At 43.2% G+C, this 19,842-nt stretch overlaps 1 protein-coding gene across 5 annotated transcripts in view; it reads right to left on the reverse strand.

Moving 5' to 3' along the window:
• Positions 1–5,373: 5,373 nt before the first annotated feature.
• Positions 5,374–19,842, reverse strand: part of LOC135385268 (protein sax-3-like) — a 305,668-nt gene continuing 291,199 nt past the window's right edge. For 3 of the 5 annotated variants that reach the window (XM_064614480.1, XM_064614478.1, XM_064614481.1), the window contains exons 14-27: positions 18,787–18,948; positions 18,659–18,686; positions 18,033–18,197; positions 17,464–17,626; positions 17,178–17,283; positions 16,887–16,961; positions 16,604–16,788; positions 15,005–15,317; positions 11,378–11,491; positions 11,101–11,304; positions 10,891–11,010; positions 8,934–9,026; positions 6,836–7,025; positions 5,374–6,136 (exon numbers count right to left, since the gene is read on the reverse strand). In XM_064614480.1, the coding sequence (XP_064470550.1) occupies positions 6,109–6,136; positions 6,836–7,025; positions 8,934–9,026; positions 10,891–11,010; positions 11,101–11,304; positions 11,378–11,491; positions 15,005–15,317; positions 16,604–16,788; positions 16,887–16,961; positions 17,178–17,283; positions 17,464–17,626; positions 18,033–18,197; positions 18,659–18,686; positions 18,787–18,948 (1,946 nt within the window). In that variant the 3' untranslated portion in view covers positions 5,374–6,108. The remainder of the gene's footprint in view (positions 6,137–6,835; positions 7,026–8,933; positions 9,027–10,890; positions 11,011–11,100; positions 11,305–11,377; positions 11,492–15,004; positions 15,318–16,603; positions 16,789–16,886; positions 16,962–17,177; positions 17,284–17,463; positions 17,627–18,032; positions 18,198–18,658; positions 18,687–18,786; positions 18,949–19,842) is intronic. The other 2 variants (XM_064614479.1, XM_064614482.1) reach the window with 2 other exon arrangements.

The following is a 19,842-nucleotide window of genomic DNA, read 5'->3' on the forward strand; positions in this document are numbered from 1 at the left end:
TTCTGTTACAATGCAAGGGATCAGCGCGTATGTGCCACGACTCCAGGAGCTTCCTCGGTCCCAATCTTTGCTCGCATGCCAAGGTCACCGCGTTATCGTAGTCAAAACAATTCCCCGTGTTCCAAGAATGCTCGCTGAGTTCGGTCTTGAGCCGTGTGGCATGTGTTGCGCTCCGGACGTCGCTCTTGTGTTCTTTTATGCGGGTCCTTCTTTTTCGGCCTGTCTCGCCAATATAGCACGTGTCACAACCTAGACATTGTAGCTTGTGAACATTGTAGCTTGCTTTACATTAGAGCTGTGCAAATATTCCAAATTTAGAATATGAAACGAATATCTGATGCTATTCGTATGCTATTGGCAACCTATTTTCAGTATTCTAAATTTTCAAATATTAAGAATAGTACTGAAGCGAGGTATCGTTATCGCCATTCTGCAAGTGGGATTTGCCTCATTTCATCGAAGAGTTAGGTGAAGCCCACTTCACGTTACTGCAGTTGTTCTTTTGGTGTGCATTTTGGTCCATTCTGCAAGTCGGCTTCACCTCATTATTCTCGATAGTTAGGTGAAGCCCGCTTTACACTGTTTACAATATTCTACCACTAAAGTCTACAAATTTTGGGAGCCCATGGTCATCACTATACTATGGGCATTGCAGGTTCCAGTAAATGTACTCCCTACTTTGAGAGTTACGTTCAGTAAAAGTTTGAAGTATGTACAGTTTCTAAAAACGTAAGGGGTGTGCGAGTCCGAGTATTTGAGGTCGAATCGAATATCGAATGGAGGAAAAAATGTTGAATATCGAATAACCATGCAAAGTTTACAATACACGCTTTTTGCACTAAAAGTTTGCAATTTCTAACCCATGGCTTTAGTGTAATTTTTCTATGATTAACTGTCACAAGAAACACATGTAATTCTTCTATGGGAAGCCCGGGCCTACTCTCTACATGTTACATGATAGTGTTTCCTGCTTTTCAGGTGAGCACATACCGTGGTAATTATCTTGACCTCAAAATTTGATGTCAGGCAGTAGCATTAGCATGTCACACAGATGAGGCTGCAATTGTTTCTGAACGTCCATAGGCCACTCGTGAAACAAACAAACTGGCGTCCTGCCACAGCCTTGTCGTGAACGTCTTTTAGCTTCTTTGCTGGAGTGTGTATGTCTCGCTCGGGGACGTTACGTTGCTGAATTGAACGTGAGGGACATCTTTGAGACGCCCTTTTTCTTCCTGGGCTGTGGGCATTATTTAAGAAATCCCCGACTGGCACCGCTAAACTGCATATGCGTGGGACGCCACCCATTCCTCAGGTGAAGTATGCACAATAAACTTTGGCTAACATCATCTTAAGGGAAACTACAATCCGTCTGTGTTGGTCCTGCAGCACTGGCAATTTTGTAAGGCAGGCTTCAATTTAGTACAGCACACTTCAGGTACTCTAAAGCAGGCTTCACCTCATGCTCAGCTCACCTCAGGCTTGTAGGGAAGCATCAGGTGAAGCCCACTTTGGGGAGGTGTCGTTCATATTCGGCGAATAGTAGAATACAATTCGGAAAACCGAATGCAGTAAACCCTCGTTAATATGACCACCACCGTTCCTGCAGATTTTGGCCATAAAGTGAATTGTCATGCTAACGAGAAACACACAATTCGCTGATCTCGGAGACCGTTTTGTTCCTGCCATTCTTTGCTGCACAACAGCAGCAGCACAGTGTGACCTGGTCTCGTGGTCACTGCTGTTTTAAGCACTACAGTGCTTTGGCAGTCCGAAAAGCGTTATAAATAATTCCAAGGTCAACAACATCAGGAGTCATCCCAAACCTTGATGCCCTACTTCAACACGTGTCACCCTCTGCCTGAGGTATGTGTGTAGCCTCTCCCTCGGTCTACTCTGCAGGTCATGTGACGCGATCATAATAACGAGAAGATAATACCTGTGTTTGACCCTACTTGTGACAAAAATCTTAGTCATAGTCGGATAAGCGGATTGTCATACTAACGAGATGGACTTACATGGCGACGGAACGGTTCCCAAGAAAAAACGGTCATAAAGTGAGTATGTCATGTTATCGGGGGTCATACTAACGAGGGTTCACTGTATTGGGTATTTGATTCGCGAATCGAATACTTCGAGCGATTGATACTCGATTCGAATTCGGAAACTCGAATATTCGCACACCCCTTAAAAAATACCAATGAAATTAAACACAGTGTAAACATAGAAATGGGGAGATGCACACAAAGCAGGCTACATGGAACATGTTGACTAACTCTCAATGCAGTTCATCCCACTAATGCAGTCTACTATACACAACACAGAGGGACCCTTCTCTCACGATATGTTATGATGGTTGAAAAGGCTCACATGTTTGGAGCAGAACATCATCTAATGAGCACAACACAAAATATTTCACCATGGGGTATTCGAAATTATTCGAATTGGGCCTTTTCTGATTATTCGAATTCGATTCACCATCTGAAGAAATTATTTGGATTTGATTCGCAGTGTAAGCAAAATATTCGTAGACTATCCGCAGTGGAAATTTTGCTATTCGCACAGCTCTACTTTACATTGCTTTGGTTGAGACGCCATCATTGAGCGGGAGCTAACACAATGAACTAGAGTGATGGGGATGAACAACCCCGTTACCAGAGCAGAAAGTGATGGGCTCCAAAGAAGAAAAAGTCTCCAAACCAGTGTGGGATGTGGGTGCACAATTGAGGATGATGCTCCTTTTTTTCTAAATTGAGAATCGTCTGAGATTGGAATTTTAGACTGGACGACTGGCCGGAGCATTGGTGTGACACAGTCGATTGCCACGTGTCCACAGGAGCGTCGAGGGCAATGCATTAGCTAGGATGAAACTGACAAGGAAAACAGTGACAAAGTCAATGATGACAAATAAATTGTATTATTCTGGTGTTGCATACCTTCTTGTAATATTTTTTTCCAAGTGCTGTCTTAAATTTGACAGTATTTACCTTTTCACCCAGCTCTTTTACTCGATGATCAGGCTGTTGTTCCTTTTAGTAATGTATGCAATTTTTTAAAAGACATTGGCTGTCTCAGTGACATACAAGATATCCCCACTTTAGCCCTTTAGTTTAGACCATAACATATCTCACCTCTGTTTTGGCGCTCTCTAGTCCTCGTTGCTTTTGCGCCAAAAAAACAAAAACAAACATCATCATCATCATGTCTTAAATTTGAGGTAATCTTGAATTTCTTTTGTTGTTGTTCTTTTTTTGGTGGGGGGAGCAAATACAGTGTGCATTCAAACAGCTGGAAGGTGTCTCTCATTCTTAGTCAAACACATTGCCGCACATTAAAAGGGAGTCTGGCCATTAACGGCCATTAACTTTCATCTTTCATCATTAACGGGACCTGCATACACCTGAGGCTCCACCCACTTTTTGAGGTATCCAGCCAATCACAGGTCAAAATACAGTTCCCTATTATTACAGGCCATCCAGTACTTATACCTCACCCTTATTTACTGGGTGCCACCATTTTGGAGAACTAGATTGATTTGGATTGAAACAGATATCACTGGTGACAAACCAAAACGACAGATTTTGTGCCCACGTTTATCAACGCCATCTGCATGGAGAGAGGCATGTTGGGAAGACTCAGAACTGCTGAAATGGTTGCTGGCAGAACTGATTGACCAGGAGAGTGACAGAACTTCTTCTTCATAACAGATGGCTGCTGGTATGGCAGCGTAAAATCACGTAACGTAGATGGAGTAAAAAATGTTCAAAGATGTATGTATCAATAAAATTCAATGATATAATGCAAAATCTTACACATCAGTGGCATCTTTTGTGCAATTTTCTTGAGATTACGGTCTTTACTAGGCCTAACGGTAGCGACGAAACATGTCATTTTCGCGTAAATAATGATGGTGGAGCGAAAGTTGAAGCCGATTTTGCAGCTAGTTACAAGTGGATGTATACTCACAGAATAAAATTAGAGAAGTACAGTCAAACTCCTTTACAACGAAACTCAGGGGACAGCAAAAAAACTTCGCAGTAAAGGTTTTTTCGTTAAAAAGGATGTATATTATTGGACCTATAGGCTCCGGCAGGACCGCAAAAAAAATTTGCTGTAGTGGTATTTTCGTTAAAAAGGTGTTCGCTATAAAGGAATTTGACTGTATATGAAAAAATTTTGTCACGAAATCTCCGCTTCGCAGCTCCAAGCACCATCCTCAATTTTGGAGAAATTTTGGTATCATGGCGGCTCCCATGGAAAACGGCAACCAATGAAATGTGCCCAAGCTTGATTGACAAGTCAAGCCTCTTTTTTAGGCTCCCCGATTCCCTTTTCCCTTTTAACATTGGTCAAACGCTGTTATCAAGCTCAACAAATGGAAGTCAGCTTGAAGTGTGTCGCCTAAACGTACTGCTCGCGACACGGTTGTCTGAAATCTCCAGCCTGTGGCGAAGCAAACCCGTTTCACACGAAGGAACTAGACCAATGCAATCTCCTATGGGAGGCTGCTGTCTCTCTACCTTACTCTCTCAGTAGCAGACAGCACCAGGGCATCTGAAGATTATTTCTCCTGACAGGTGGCTGCTGAGCGCGGACTTCCCTCGGAGTCAATATTGGTATAGTTCCTTTGAGCGCGACACCGCAGATAGGGGACCGCTCTGCCACAGGCTGGAGATTTCAGACAACCATGCCGCGAACAGTACTTGTTTATGTCGTACAACTGTGTTGGAATATGCTCAGACCCAAACAAAACCAAAGCGGATTGCCACTTCTCAATGGTTCAACACATCAATCACCTCTACGGCTTCCTGCCTCTTAATTCTAATGAGACCAGTCAACTGTTTTTACGAGAAATGTGTATGTCTCTGGTGCAAAGAGTTTGCACATATTTGTTGAGACAGCAAAGTTGCTCGGTGTAGCAGATCAAGTACAGCCATGAAACTGACGTCTATGTACGGTCTTGTACGGTTATTCTAGCTGTGCCTGACAGCAACATATCTGGCAACAACTGCATAAATGACACGAATATATGGACATTTTTCGCAGAACAAAGTCAGTTCCCTCTTTTTTGGTCAGGCATAATTTTGAGGCCGTTCAGTTCATCTTTTCTCCCGTCCATTATGCAGATAAAAATGGTGTTTGGGAGCATAACCAAGTTTTAATGCCTTTATTTCCCCACTCTTTGTTGCATCTACCATTTCTTCACCTCTCGGCCTAACTGAGGCTTGCAGGCTCCTTGTGTGAAATGTTGTCATTACTTTTTCACTTGAATCGCCTTCATTCTTACTGCTCTTTCCCTCATGGATTGTGCCACTCTACCATGGCAACCTGTTTACGCGAGCAAAGCTTGAAGTGGCACAGGATGAAACGGCAGAATGCTGACAATAATGACTTTAATTTTCAGTTTTAGCATTTGTATCTCTCTGTACACACCTTCATTTTTCCCTATGGGTATTCAGCATTAAATGAGGTCTCAACAATAAATTAGAATTGCGCACTGGGCCGTCTCATTGTGCAGCGACACCCTATATGCTATACACACACTGACCAGTGGCTGCTAATGCGCTGTGCAGAGCAGAATATCTTACAGTGTTGTTGACACAAAACGCACAGCCCTAATCGATGATATGCACGGAGATCCACCGTCAGCCTTGCAGGGTACTGGACGATGATGCTCGAGTAGTTGCTCAAGTTCGTGAATGTTTGCTCAAATGAAATGTACAAACGGAATTGTACAAACACTCACACACACCAAACTGCATTGGGCGACGACTGACTCCGTTAGCGTCGGCGATTATTGCATGATGTTTTTTTTTCTTCTCTATTTGGCACACGTTGTCTGTCGTCCAGTTGATGGTTTGCATATAGATTCTTTATGTATGCATGGCAGTCCATTTCTTTCTGCAGGCTTCCCTGCTGGTATACACGAAGTGCAGTGATGAAAATCCTGCGAGGAACTTGCTTGAACAATGGCTGCACACTAACTACACTCTGTTCCGCCTCCATCAATGCTTGCATATACACAACGAAGTGGTTCAGGGCACGGCGGGTTCCACCTGGGCTTTCCAGGCTTCATTTTTCTACAGGAGGTGAAAGGCTTACTTGGTCTTCTCATGTTGAACCATGGTACACGTGTGAGCTGCAAGAAATACAAATGGTTACATTAGATGGTTAGTCTCCAGTCTGGGTTATGCAACTCGTTTTAGGTTTGTTCTACAGGGCTAGTCTAGAAGACGTTACACATTTCGATCGCGTTGTAAAAATAGAAGACTGGGTTCAGCCTACCCCAAACCTTGAAGTCTTAAGTTTTATTGCAATTTTTTGTAAGCACTATGGTTATGTTGAAAGAAAATTAAAAATCAAGCAAAAGCTCGCCCCATGCATTTTCAATGGCCTATCTCACGCAAACACCGCCATTTTTTTCTTGTGCCTGCCTCACATTCACATCACCTCATGCAGGCGGCACTGCCTTCAATGATGTGACATGCCCATTCTGACCATGATTCTGATGTTATGCACTTATTCTCTTCTTGTGTGTGCGGTGAAATGAAAATGAGGCACACACAGGAGAAAATGGCGGGTTTTTAGTGAGATAGTAGTGAGATAGGCAATAGAAAATGCACAGAATGAGATTTTGTTTGATTTTTATGTAATTTCTAAATGTTAATTTCTAAATGGCTACTAGTCTGCAAAGTTTGGGGTTGGCTAAACCCAGTCTTCTATTTTTATGATCCAGTCCAAATGTGTAACGTTTGCTAGACTAACCCTGTAGATGAAACGCTATAGGAATGCCGTTTGTCGAGTTACACCACATGCTGATGTATGGATAACTACTCACAGATCATGCCTAAGTCTAGATGTGGGCTGTTCTTTGTTTGCATGTGAGGAAGGCATGCTATTTGTGTGCCTCGGTTGAGCCTGCTCTTCGGAACCCCTCCACCGGCGACCCGCGCCACTGGACGCACAGCTCTGATTGGAGGGTGCTTGATACACAGGGAAGCTAGGCTTGTTGTACGATGACACTGTACCTGGAAAGGTGCAGTGTGCATTCACTTCAGACATTGAAAATGTACTATGGGCAATATGTGATGCTCCAAGCCACTTTTGCAAGCAGGCATCATTTGATTGTTGCATAAAGTATACAAATACATACAAATGTGTTACTATTTTTTCCTCAATTTTACATTACAATTACATTTACTAAATGTAGCTGTTACTAATACTGCTGCTGTATCCTTCGGCAAAGTTCTTTTGTGGGTCAGTTGCAGTTTCATGCACAAAGGGCATCAAATAGCTTGATTTCCAGGTTTTATGTTTTTTGAAAATAGGAGGTAAAAATTTCAAGAGCTGTAAAACAGAGTACAATCGGGTGATATCAGGTGGAAAAATAGATCTTCCGGTGGAAAAAAAAAAAAGTGCTTCCTGCACTTTAGATGAACATGTGATGTGGAACAGCTGTGCTGAGCGTCCAATGCTTAGCATTGTCCAGTGCCCATATTGGTGACTGAATTGGCACTTTGCCAAGTTCATTTTTGTGTTTTTTCGGATTTTACCCTAAGTGATGATAATGTAAATCTGGGGGTAAAAACAGGTTTTACCAGGTTTTACCCTAAAACACAGGGCTTTATATATGTACTGCTCGCGACACAGTTGTCTGAAATTAGCGTCCCTCTGTTTATCCCATTCGTTTTGAATAGTAAACATGTGCACCATATGGTCTACCTTTAAATACAACATTCAACATTTCGGGGGGCAACCAATGAAGCGCGAACTGCGGATCGACTGATCGGCGATTTCAGACAACCGTGTCATGAGCAGTACCTTGTATTGACATACTAAAATCCTATATCTGCTTTATGCTATCACTCGTACGCTTGTAATCATATGCTTTCTGTATAAGACATCGCAAGAGATTTTTTGGTCTCAGAATGTGGAGATTGCATTCTTTGGTTCTGATATCTGCGATCGATCTCCGAATGGTCAATCATGGCGGGAAGCATGAGATGCAATGATCGAGATCCTGTGCCGCACCAAGCCAATGCCATTAGCACCTATGTTGATTGGTGCATGCTTCAGGCCTACTGACTGTTATATCAGCAGTCTATCAGTAGCTCTTAACCCAACTACCCAACTAACTCAACTGTAGTACCCAACTCAAGACCAAGAGGACTGTGGTTACGTCCATGTTTTGGTTCATGAAGGCTTCTAACTCATAAATGTGAAAATTGTCCTCTTATAGAGAAGCTGCTTCTTTCTTGCACTTGTGATGAAGCCATTCTACCTTGGTGCTCTTTGCGTACGGGTACGCAGACAGTACGAGACATAACTGATAACATGATCACGAGATGCATCTGACCAATGGCAGTGTAGATTAGTGCACATTTCAAAACAGCCTCTCTGCAGCTCTGCTGTAAGATGCCTGAATTGAGGAAGAAAGGACCCTACTTCAAGGGCTCTTTGGGAAAACTAGCATTTTTAATGCAGAAATGGGAAAATTCAGGAAATCGTGGAAAGGTCATGCCAGAATATTTACGGGGGCCCCTCCATTGGAGGAGTCAGCGACGTTTTGGGCATAGAATTTATTTTACTGGCTTTTATTCAATTTCATTAGTGGACTTCATTCAGTAAGTAATTCAGTAAAGTAAGTAATGATTATGTTAACTTAATTAATTTAACCCTTGTCAAACACCACAACATTACATGAAATCCTCTTAAGTGCCAGCCAGATAAACAATCGGAAAGACATAAATTCTCAGTTAGAATTACGAAGGTACACGCTTCTGTGAGAATGCATTCTATATTAAATATTTATTGGGAAAGTGCTAGCTTGTTGCCTACAGACTCGAGGATGAAGCCCTCATCTCGGTCTATCACGAGAAGTCACGTGATGTACATACACACAATCATGAGAATGCAACACATATGAAAGCACTCACTGTCTTTTTTTTGCATAGATGACGGGGCATTCGCACATATCTGCTGCTGACCCCTATCAAACAGCGACTGTACCTGGTTCTGTGGCTGATCCCCTAAAGAGAAAAAAATCAAGTATGTATATATTCACTTAGCTATACCATGCTATATTAAAGGGACTGTAAAGTGAAATACAACCACCATGACTTTGTGTACCGCCATGTAGAACTTGGTAATTGGAGTAGACTTACAGTACGTGTGTCATGTAGACACTTGGCCTTGTGATGACACACACAAACCCCCCGCTCCCCCCCTCCCCTGGATGGCAGGCAGGTACCACGTGATAGTTAAGTACTATGTAACACATTTGGGACAAATTACTGATTACTATTAAACCTGTTTTGAAGAATTGCGGCAACTCTTGAGTAGTTAACAGCGTAAACAATTTTAACATCGTAATCTGCATGGACATCAGCGCCGTCTGTTTGCTTCTCTCTTTTTGTGTTGTCTGCTAACTGTCATCACTCATTGTCCCAGTGTGATGGGAGAGTCCAGAAAGTGAAAGCAATGAAAGTCGCTTTCTGTTGCTGCTCTGTGGAAAGTCTCGTATCCAGCCAGCTCCCACAGATGTCAGGTTTACATTGTAGTGTTCCAGGATGTACAAACAGTGCGGCCTCGACAGCTAGCATTTTTCCAGTTTCACAACACTGTGCAGCGTATGTTGCAGACAGCTAGCGTAGTTGTGTGCATTCTCAATAGATGACACACGAGTTGCCTCAGCATTGGTGGATCAAGGAATCCACAAGTTTTGCTTGGCACAGCAACCTTTGAAATTCGATTGCTAAAACATTGTCAATGTAGAACAGAGCCATTACACACCTGAAGCATAAATGTTTCAAACTTTCAGAAGAACATACAGTTTCTATAGATTTCCATCCACTTTAAAGTCCCTTTAAAGCATACTGCATGACTCTCAGGTTTATTGTTCTGACAACACTGTGTCTATATCAATGTTAATTATTCTACGTCTTGGTTGCTACGTGTCAATGACGGCTATCTTTAAGGCTCTCTGTTTTCTGTTGCGGCAAATTCAAAATTCTGCGGCAGTGACTTGTAAATTCCGCGATTTTCCACAGCGAGCAGTCAACAGCTGCATGAAATGGGAGACACTTTATTTTCTTGGATAATGTGGGAACAAAAAATATTTTATAAAATTACAGACACAAAGCACCGTTGCGGTCTGGCGCCTGAAATCATTTTATACCTGCTGAAAGATCTTTCAGCATCAACAGAGTTCATAGGAACTTTATAGGAAGGAGTTTCCAAAACATGCCCTGGAGAAGTTACATTTTTAGTACACCTCTTTTTGTTCTTGGACTGTAGCCATTATTTAAAAGTCTTAACTTCTTAAAAGCAACCTCCCAGATATCAAGTCAAAATCCGCCACTGCTACCGCTAAACTGCATACGGGAGGAACTTTCTCAGGTGAAGTATACATAATAAACTTGGGCTAATGTTATCCTAAGCTAAACTACAATATGTCTGTTTTGTCCTGCAGCATAAACAATTTCGTAAAGCAGGCTTGAATTTTATACGGGCGGCTTCACCTCATGCAGGGAAGCGTCAGGTGAAGCCCACTTTCGGGAGGTGTCGTTCGTATTCGGCGAATAGTCAAATTATCCGGAAACCCGAATATTCGGTATTTCAATTCGCAAATCAGATACTTCGAGTGATTGATATTCGATTCAAATTTGAGAACTCTAATATCCACACACCCTTAAAAATATATAATTCCGTGTAAATAAAGGATTCCGTGAAACTCTTTGCCAAACGAAAGATTCCGCGATTAATTCCGAATTCCGCGAAATTTCGCGGAATCACGGAATCGCGGAAAACGAAGGGCCTTAGCTATCTTTATTGAAGGCACCGTAGGTCGCCATGCAAAAATATTACAATAGATGGAGCGTAAGTCATTTTTACCTGGCGGACATAACCCTGGTATTCTGCAATGTGACCTTTGGCTGTCTACAAGCTGGCGGTCGTCACTGTGCTGATTGACAGTAGGCATGAGCCATTGAGGCACGTTGTCCCTCTTTGTGCCTAGGGATTGCAAAGGTTTTACAGACTGTTGGTGGCAGAGATATCAACGGGTATCCATCATGCAACTGTGAGGCGAGTAAATACACATACCCTGGTCACTGCGATTCACCATGCCTGGAGGACCAGACACGACAGAGCCATTGACCTGAAAGCCCACATTTTGAGCAGCCCGGGCGACGGCACTAGCAAAGTCTACCTCATTGTAGACAGAGTCATCGTAGGAACTGGCCCCACTGGACCGCCCACTCGTGCACGAGCTGTTGCTCTGTTCAGTGGTGCTTGCCCAAGAAGGTGCTAAAAATGTTGTGTCATCAGAAGGTGGCCAGATGGTAATGTTATGTATTTTGTGGTTGTACGCAATCATTACCATGGCTAGGTGCATAGTCTGTTTCACCAGCAACACTGGGGATGGACTCTGGAGATCGAGGCCTCAAGGGGTCATCTATATCTGACTCTACGTCCGCTGGATGGTATATGTGACCTGTAAAAAAATGCAAGAGGAGATGTCAGAACACGTGTGAGTGGTTAAGTCCATTATGCAAAAAAATGGCTTCATAGGAATCCTATGTGCATTGGAAGCTGTTGTGTCAATCATTTGTATAACTGGAGGCTTGGGAACAGATACATACAGCAGGGCGATTCCACGCGAAATCATCCAGCGGACCCGCTCGGCCCTCACAAAACTATCGCGAATTTTTACGAAAATTTTTTTAGCAGTCCCTAATAGTGCAAAACGACACACCACGAAACATTTCTTCCCAAATATCAATGTGGCGGGTGCTACACACGAGCAAAGTTCGCAGCACTGGCGAAAACCGTGCCTGGCATGAACGGCAGCTGCGGCTCATAGAAAGCACCTAGAACTGTGCGGTTTTCTTTTGCGTATAGAGGAAACCATGCTTTACACGGCGCTCAAATCCAGGTTGTCGTGCTGTAATCGGTGCTGGTATACAAAGGCCGGAAGTTTCGCAATTTTCCTCCTACTTCGCGATTTTTTTGTGGAAAATCAAACCATTAAATTTTAATGAATATTTTTTCCTGTCAAGGCCCTAAGGAATACTTCAACAGGAAAAATCGCCAGACACGTAACTTTCATAGTCATTGCAGGAAAAAAAGAGGAAGTATGCGATTTTTCAAAAATTCGCTACAATCGAGCGTAAAACACGCAATGAAGAGGTCGGAAGAGATGCCTGAAACCAATGCAGTTTTATAGAAGGAGCCTTCCTCTACAACATATTAAAAAATCTCGAGGGTGTTTTTTCGTATACAGGAGAAAATAATTTTTTTGTAGTAGAGGGTATTACGACCACAGTGACCCACGTTGCATGTGTCCAGTGGGGTGCTATACTTGTTTCTTGGGCTCCTGTTTTAATTCTTTTGATTTTCACTTTTTCTCTGGTCTGGTTGGGTTTTAATGAGCAAGCAATATGCTGTGGTACAGACTTCTGCAAGGTTACCATAGCCTTTGCTTCTGTAGCATAACACGCGTATTGCAATCCTGGGTGGTTAAGTTTATGGCATTGTTTCCGGTGTGCACGGTGCCGGCAACGGAGATTGGGGATTAGCGGTGATGGGCAGGTCTAAGTAATGCTTTTTGTGGTGTGAGCTAAAGCCCTGCGGGGATGAGCTTTTTCACATCCGCAGCCTATCCGAAAAATCCGCGTCTCCCACGGCACGCAGCAATAGTTCAGTTTCTATGCTCGATATATCAGGCCAATTTTCCAGGAAATAAACGTTCCCGTCAGCACAAAGCAGAAAAAAAAAAGAAACAAAAAAAGCTGTCACCAAACTTCATCCACACGGGCGACTTCCTCTCTCTCGTTCCGACAGTGAAAGCCCCGGAGCGGCATAGCTTTTTAGCGAGGACAGGTCCTGAGCGTCCATGATGCTACCAAAGGATACATGACAGCAAGTACAGATTTAGCTTCCACGAAAGATTATACGGCACCAAGCACAGCAACACATTTTGCACCAAACGGGATAAGTAGAGTTTATTGCAAGTGAAACGCAAGATCGGCGCCGAACGCGCACCTCGACTCGAGACGCCAGAGCCAGAGATCTCTCTCAGATGCGCGAGCTGTTTTCGTACACCTTGTACTCTATCTTCTGTACCTAGTGTGAAGCAAACTGATGGCGCAATCTCGCGGTTTATCCGAGTCTGACCCACTCCTGATCCGACGCCATCCACGTCCGATCCGCAGATCACAACAAGCGTCCATATTTCATCCGAACCCAAAAGTTTCTTGCGGATATCCGCGGGTATACGCTTCCATACACGAGTGGTGCGAGGCTTTATATAGCTGTGAGCCTCACTGGAACCTAGGACAGCATGGACAATGAACCACCACCACGAGATTCCGTCGTTTCCAGTACTGCCATGTAAATGACTTTTTTGAACGTTCGTCTTTTCCTCTAGCGTTATAATTTGTTAGACTTTTTGTGGTTAATATTTTTGCTGAATTGTTCAGCATTCAGTTAAAGGAAACTTTCATCAACTGAACCTGCATCTACGCGCCTATAATATTCATACTGGTGAATTGGAACTCCACAGCGCTCAACTGGAGCCATGTTCCTTTGGTCCGGGTGGCTGTCATATTGAAAACCAACCAGAAAAAAAATCGGAAATACGAATAATTAAAACGGGAGCCCAAGAAACAAATATAGCACCCCGCCGGATACATGCAATGTGGGTCAGTGGCTGTAATACCCTCTACTACAAAAAAATTATTTTCTAGAGTATATGAAAAAACACCCTCGAGATTTTTTAATATGTTGTAGAGGAAGGCTCATTCTATAAAACTGCATTGGTTTCAGGCATCTCTTCCGACCTCTTCATTGCGTGTTTTACGCTCGATTGTAGCGAATTTTTGAAAAATCGCATACTTCCTCTTTTTTTCCTGCAATGACTATGAAAGTTACGTGTCTGGCGATTTTTCCTGTTGAAGTATTCCTTAGGGCCTTGACAGGAAAAAATATTCATTAAAATTTAATGGTTTGATTTTCCACAAAAAAATCGCGAAGTAGGAGGAAAATTGCGAAACTTCCGGCCTTTGTATACCAGCACCGATTACAGCACGACAACCTGGATTTGAGCGCCGTGTAAGGCATGGTTTCCTCTATACGCAAAAGAAAACCGCACAGTTCTAGGTGCTTTCTATGAGCCGCAGCTGCCGTTCACGCCAGGCACGGTTTTCGCCAGTGCTGCGAACTTTGATCGTGTGTAGCACCCGCCACATTGATATTTGGGTAGAAATGTTTCATGGTGTGTCGTTTTGCACTATTAGGGACTGCTAAAAAATTTTTCGTAAAAATTCGCGATAGTTTTGTGAGGGCCGAGCGGGTCCGCTGGATGATTTCGCGTGGAATCGCCCAGCAGTCATCTGCAAAACTGACAATTTGGGCCTCCAAAGGAGTATGTGAGAACATGACATTTCTTTTCTCACATCTGCCTCTTCCTCATTCATGAAAGTGGACAAGCACTGAGCTGTGCATTTAAAACAATACATAAACGGTACACCAAATGCTAAAAATCAAAATTGCTTCCTTTTTTCGTTTTTGTGTAAACTTCACTCATGGCTGCATTGTCAAGGAACTTGCTGAGGTGGAATCATTATGTAAACAACTTAGGTTTCCTGTAACTTTTCAGTGAGGACAAACAAGCTCGTGCATAATCTATCTTCTCCTTTTTATTAACTTATGTCATCCGTAGCAGCATTTCAGCAGCACGTGGCAATAGGTGCACATTCAAGAAAATTTTTCCCTGCATATTTTTGTTATGGAGAGTGCAGCATGATTTCTGTTACTCTTCTTCTATTGCAACATGATTCAACTGTAGGAAAGGAAACTCTTTAAAAAAATGGCAACTTTCATTTAATCGTGCTGCATCGTGCATCGTGTACCATGTTGCTAGTTATGAACATATTGGAGACCACAGATGTGAAATTGTTTTAAACTGACTTGCGGGTTGAGCCAGTGAAATCGCACATCAACTCACCATGCTGTGGTGCCATCCTAGATTCCAAGACAGCTAGATTAGGTGGCACATTGCGTGGCTCATTAATAAGAGACGGCAGAGATGATTGTACCCCTCTGTCCATGTGGGGTTGATCCTGTACACCTTGAGGGGTAGGGAGTTGAGGTCGCATTTGAGGGCGGGGTTGGCTTCCCCGATTTGCATATGAGTATGGCACTGTGCCACCGTTGGGGGTTGAGCGATTAAGTGACGTCCGTGGAGATGCTCCTGTAATTGACATCGGCTGACTTGGGGGTCCACGGAGGTTCGCAGTCTGTGAAGGACCCATAGCGACCTGTGTGAAAAGTTTTGTTAATGTGTATTTGCGAAAGTAGATACAGAGAAATGCTACACAGGCAGATTGGCCACGAGAATCAGTACTACTGTGGGTTGTAAGCTTTGGCATGTAGATAGATACCTGCATCCACCTGCGGGTACTCGTGGATAACTTGCGCCTTCCTGCGGGTGAGGGTGTCATATTTGACACCAGCATGATATGAGGGTTAGATGTTGCTAAGACATTTTCCAAAAACAGGAATAGGAAATGCTTAATGAGTTGCCCAGGTTGCATCCTTGTTTAGTTGCATATGTGATGGACTGATATGATGGAGGATATGAGATGAGTACATTAGAGCACAAAAGGTTGAGATGGACCGGTACATTTTATGGCTGTTGGCTCGGTGGCTGCTATGTGGTCCCTCAGGTAGAATGTGCTCGAGGAGACCCAATAGGTGGAGAGATCCCCTGGGCTGCTGCCATGAGTTCTTCACAGGTGCAGTAGCGAAGCAGTCACATCTACTCAAGCTTTGCTCCGTTCTTGTCCTGTGGATCGTGGTTGTGGCACTGGATGCTGAACCAAGAGGGTTCATGATCTGCGCTACACTTTAAAGTCCCAGCTGGAACGCAGGCAGCAGCCCAGGGGATCTGTCTACCTATTGGGCCTCCTCCAGCTCATTCTACCCGAGGGGTCACACTACAGCCACTGGGCCAACTGCCATTAAGATGTATCGTTCCATCTTAACCTTGTGTATGTCTCTTGTTGTATCGTTCATCACATTGGTTCATTACAACAAACCTTTCAGGTACAAAACACATCAGGAACAGCCTTCCGGAGAACTCACAGCTTACACCTGTGTACCTTCTTGTTGAAGGGTGGTGGGTTGGGTACGGAGGGAATTTTGAGAAAAAAATTGAACGGGTTGCGGGTCGGATGCGAGCCTTACACCTGCGGGTATGGACCTGCTGGTCAATTCCGCCCCACGCAGGACTCTACTTATGCACTTGCAATTCATGAGTGATCTGTTAGGGGACGCTTGTGTACTCCAGTCACCCGTATGGCCTTGTCATAGAGCACTTATGTTGGGAGAGTAACTAACTGTGTGTTATTTGTATCTCTAAAGTAAGATGCTAGAAAAAGTACTCTGTGATGTGTGTTCTAAGGTCAGGTTCAGTCAGAAAAATTGAGCTGAAAGTAATGCCAGTCTTTGGTGCAGTGTTTGACAACCTATTTTTGTCCCCTCTGCCTATGCATAAGTGTACAAAGTACACGCTACACGTACAAAATAGTTATCTGGAACGCACCTTTTGCTTTTGCTGTCTGTGCTGAGAGTTTATCCCCCTCACAGAACCAGGGGTAGATTCTGCCTCACTTGGTGGCTGATCTGGTGGAGGTGGGATCAGATCAGACCAATTCATCAGAGGACCTTTACCAGCACTGCCCCTAGAAAACTTCTGTCGACCTTTCTTCACCGGCATTCCATACTCGTCTGTCAAACAGATAACGAGATGCTTAAAATAAGCTAGGTTTCAAAATTACACAGAATGCCAAGGATCGCTGCCTCAGCAAAGTGACATGGCTTTTTACCTGTTGTGTAGCTTCCTGAATCACTTGTTGGACTAGTTAACTTGTCGGATTCCAAGAGATGGTCTGTCAACCCATCTGAGAAGCAAAATAAACGTGTTGATTTAGTGTCTCTTGCTTGTAAACTTGTAGTGAGCATGAGGAGAAGAGCAGGGAAATAAACGGGTATAGAGTGTGGTTGCTTCCGTTTTTGCTCTGGTCGATATCTAGAGCGTGACCCTATAGTCTTCCCCTCAAGAAGTATGTGTGTGACTAACACATACCACATGTATAGGTGCACAACCAGCACTATACCTGTAAAAGACACACCTTCATTGGATCTCCTGCGCTCCATTTCATACGTCTTGTCAGATTTTCGACTTCCTTCTTCAGCAGAACTACTGCTTCTCCCATCCTTCACCTAGCAACATTCAATGAGAAGTGAATGAAAACCATAATTTTCAACCTTAATGGCAGTTGCCAAACATTGTACGTTCCTGTGTAAATGATCGTGTCAGAGAACTTCTCCATTACCTTCTGTGAATGTTATGTGACAAGACTAGACAGGCACATATTACACCGACACAGAGGCAGAGCTTACCGAGCCATTGTAGCTCTTCTGCACAGCAGCATTGACGAGCGTCGTAGTAGCGTATGGTTCAGGAATAGAAGGCAGATCCTTCTTGTAGAAAGTAGTCATATTGTGAGTGTCTACCTCTGCATAGTCCGATGCATTCATGCCGCAGTTTAGGGGTGCATAGACACTGCACATACAGAAAGCAGAAATCATGTATTTACTTGATTGTAGTCAGTACTGCCAGATATTGCCATCAATGACAATAACCAGAGCTTAACAAAATCGAATATAATTCCATGTATACTTGTGTGAGTTCACCATTTCATTAACTGATGAAGTGTGGTCCACCACGCTAAAGCTTGTACATATTAAGTACATATTAAGTAAGCTTCAGTGTCATTGTTTTGAGTGTACTGCAGCGATATTGGACTTGGCTCACCCTGTACCTGTTCTCCCACAATGCATAAATGTTTAATGAACAAAACATGTAGCACAAAAAATTCGTGAGTGTTATCACACAATAAATTACCGCCGCAATAAATTGTTGGAGGAATCTTCCGATATGAATAAACCGTACTAACAGCAACCATTACCTTGAATAGTTAAGGTCATTGGAACCACAGTCCACCTTGTTAAGTAGCTTAGTTTCACAAAGGACATCTTTGGATTGGTCTGATGGCCGCCAGGCGCTGTGGTTAATCCAAAGGGCTTCGTGGGGACTCAGGCCATTGCGTGTCGTTAGTGAGTTGAAGCAGTTGCTGCACACCAATATTACCAGCACCGTGTATTAGAGAGCAGCCAAACAGAAAAATGATAACCACAACCACCCAGATCAGCAAGAGTGCTTACATAATCTATTTCCACGAGAGGCACAGTTATCCTGCATGGCATTCTAAGACTACATACAGGATATCATGCTTGAGGCATATGTAGGTTATTCCTGATACTATAAAAGTTCTCATTCTGTGGATTCATTAATTACAGCTGTACTGTTGAAGCTTGGATATTATCCAGGACACATGCAATAAGCATCAAGATGCTGCCAAATACAGAAACAGTTCTCAGACAGCTGAAAACAAAATGACTGTCGTAGCTTCAAGTATAACTTATGCAACCCATGCTGTGACGCCACTATTTCATGCAGTTAAAACAACACGCAGTTCATCCATGCAATTATGATGCTATTCACCCATGTAAGGCTAAATATACTGTGCCTTACCTTAAATCGTCTGGCTTATGTACAGGAACTGAAAGCGAACAGAAAAACATCATTGCAGGAGCAAAATTTCAACAGTATCAAAAAGAATGCAAAAGGTCCACAACTGTTAAATGAAACCGTTATCTTACTTGCAGTCATTGCCTTTTTCAACTCTATTCTCCTTTTTCTGATGAGAAAGAGCACAAATATGGCGATGGTCAGAAACATAAGACTTCCAATGAGAGCGATGAACCACGATTGCTTAACAATGTTATGAAGAGGGGTAGACAACGATGTGGAAGATGGTCCATCTGGGAAGTAAAAACAGACATTGTAGCCTAGAAATACCGCCTTGCAGTCAAGAGATTCTTATGGCTAATATATTTCAGACTGACATATTAAAAAAAACAATACAGGGTTGCATGAGGCTATATTCTGTGTGTGGAGGGCCTGGGTTTGCTCCTGCAATGCTGGAAAAAGAGGCACGTTTGCCTGTACTCCTGGTACACATCACTGAGAGCAATTGCAGATAAAAATGTTTCCAGCTGCATTTTAGAGGGTAGTTTATTTCTGGAAGAGCTATATGACTGTCTCATAATGTATCCTTACGTGTCATTGTCTCTTATTTAAAGTGAGCCAAACCAGTATAAGCAGAGCCTGAAGTTTTCGGGAAATATTTTTTTCTAAATTTGGGGAGCAAAAATTGGGTAAATAAACCTGCTCTAAATTCATGCAAATCTGGGTGGAAAAACTTCCAGTACACTAATTTTGGGGGGAAATCAAGCTCAGTTACGCAAAAACTAACTGAACTGGTTCGGTACAAATGGTGATGTAACTGTGTTTGCTGCCAAACAAGTTAGTGTGCATTCCTACAGACGTCTCAGTGAGGGCAATTTGCTGCAAGCTAAAGTCAATTCGGGGGTGCAAATTCGGGGAACCCGGAAACTTCAGGCTCTAAATATAAATGTTGAACTATAGATTAGAAACAAAACCTTCCCTTCTACTTTGAAATATTATATTGCACTAAGAAATTAATGGAACAAACACCACATTTGTACTTGCACAATTGACATGATTGCCAAAATGTTGGTACAATATTTTTCGCCACGTATTTAACACACCACGTCTCTAGAGGCATACCTGCACACTTTGCATGGCCTCCGCTGAGAGGATGATCGTGGCCTATGAGGCTGGCGCCAAGAGGC

This window comes from Ornithodoros turicata, chromosome 2, assembly GCF_037126465.1.
Source record: "Ornithodoros turicata isolate Travis chromosome 2, ASM3712646v1, whole genome shotgun sequence".
Taxonomy (NCBI): domain Eukaryota; kingdom Metazoa; phylum Arthropoda; class Arachnida; order Ixodida; family Argasidae; genus Ornithodoros; species Ornithodoros turicata.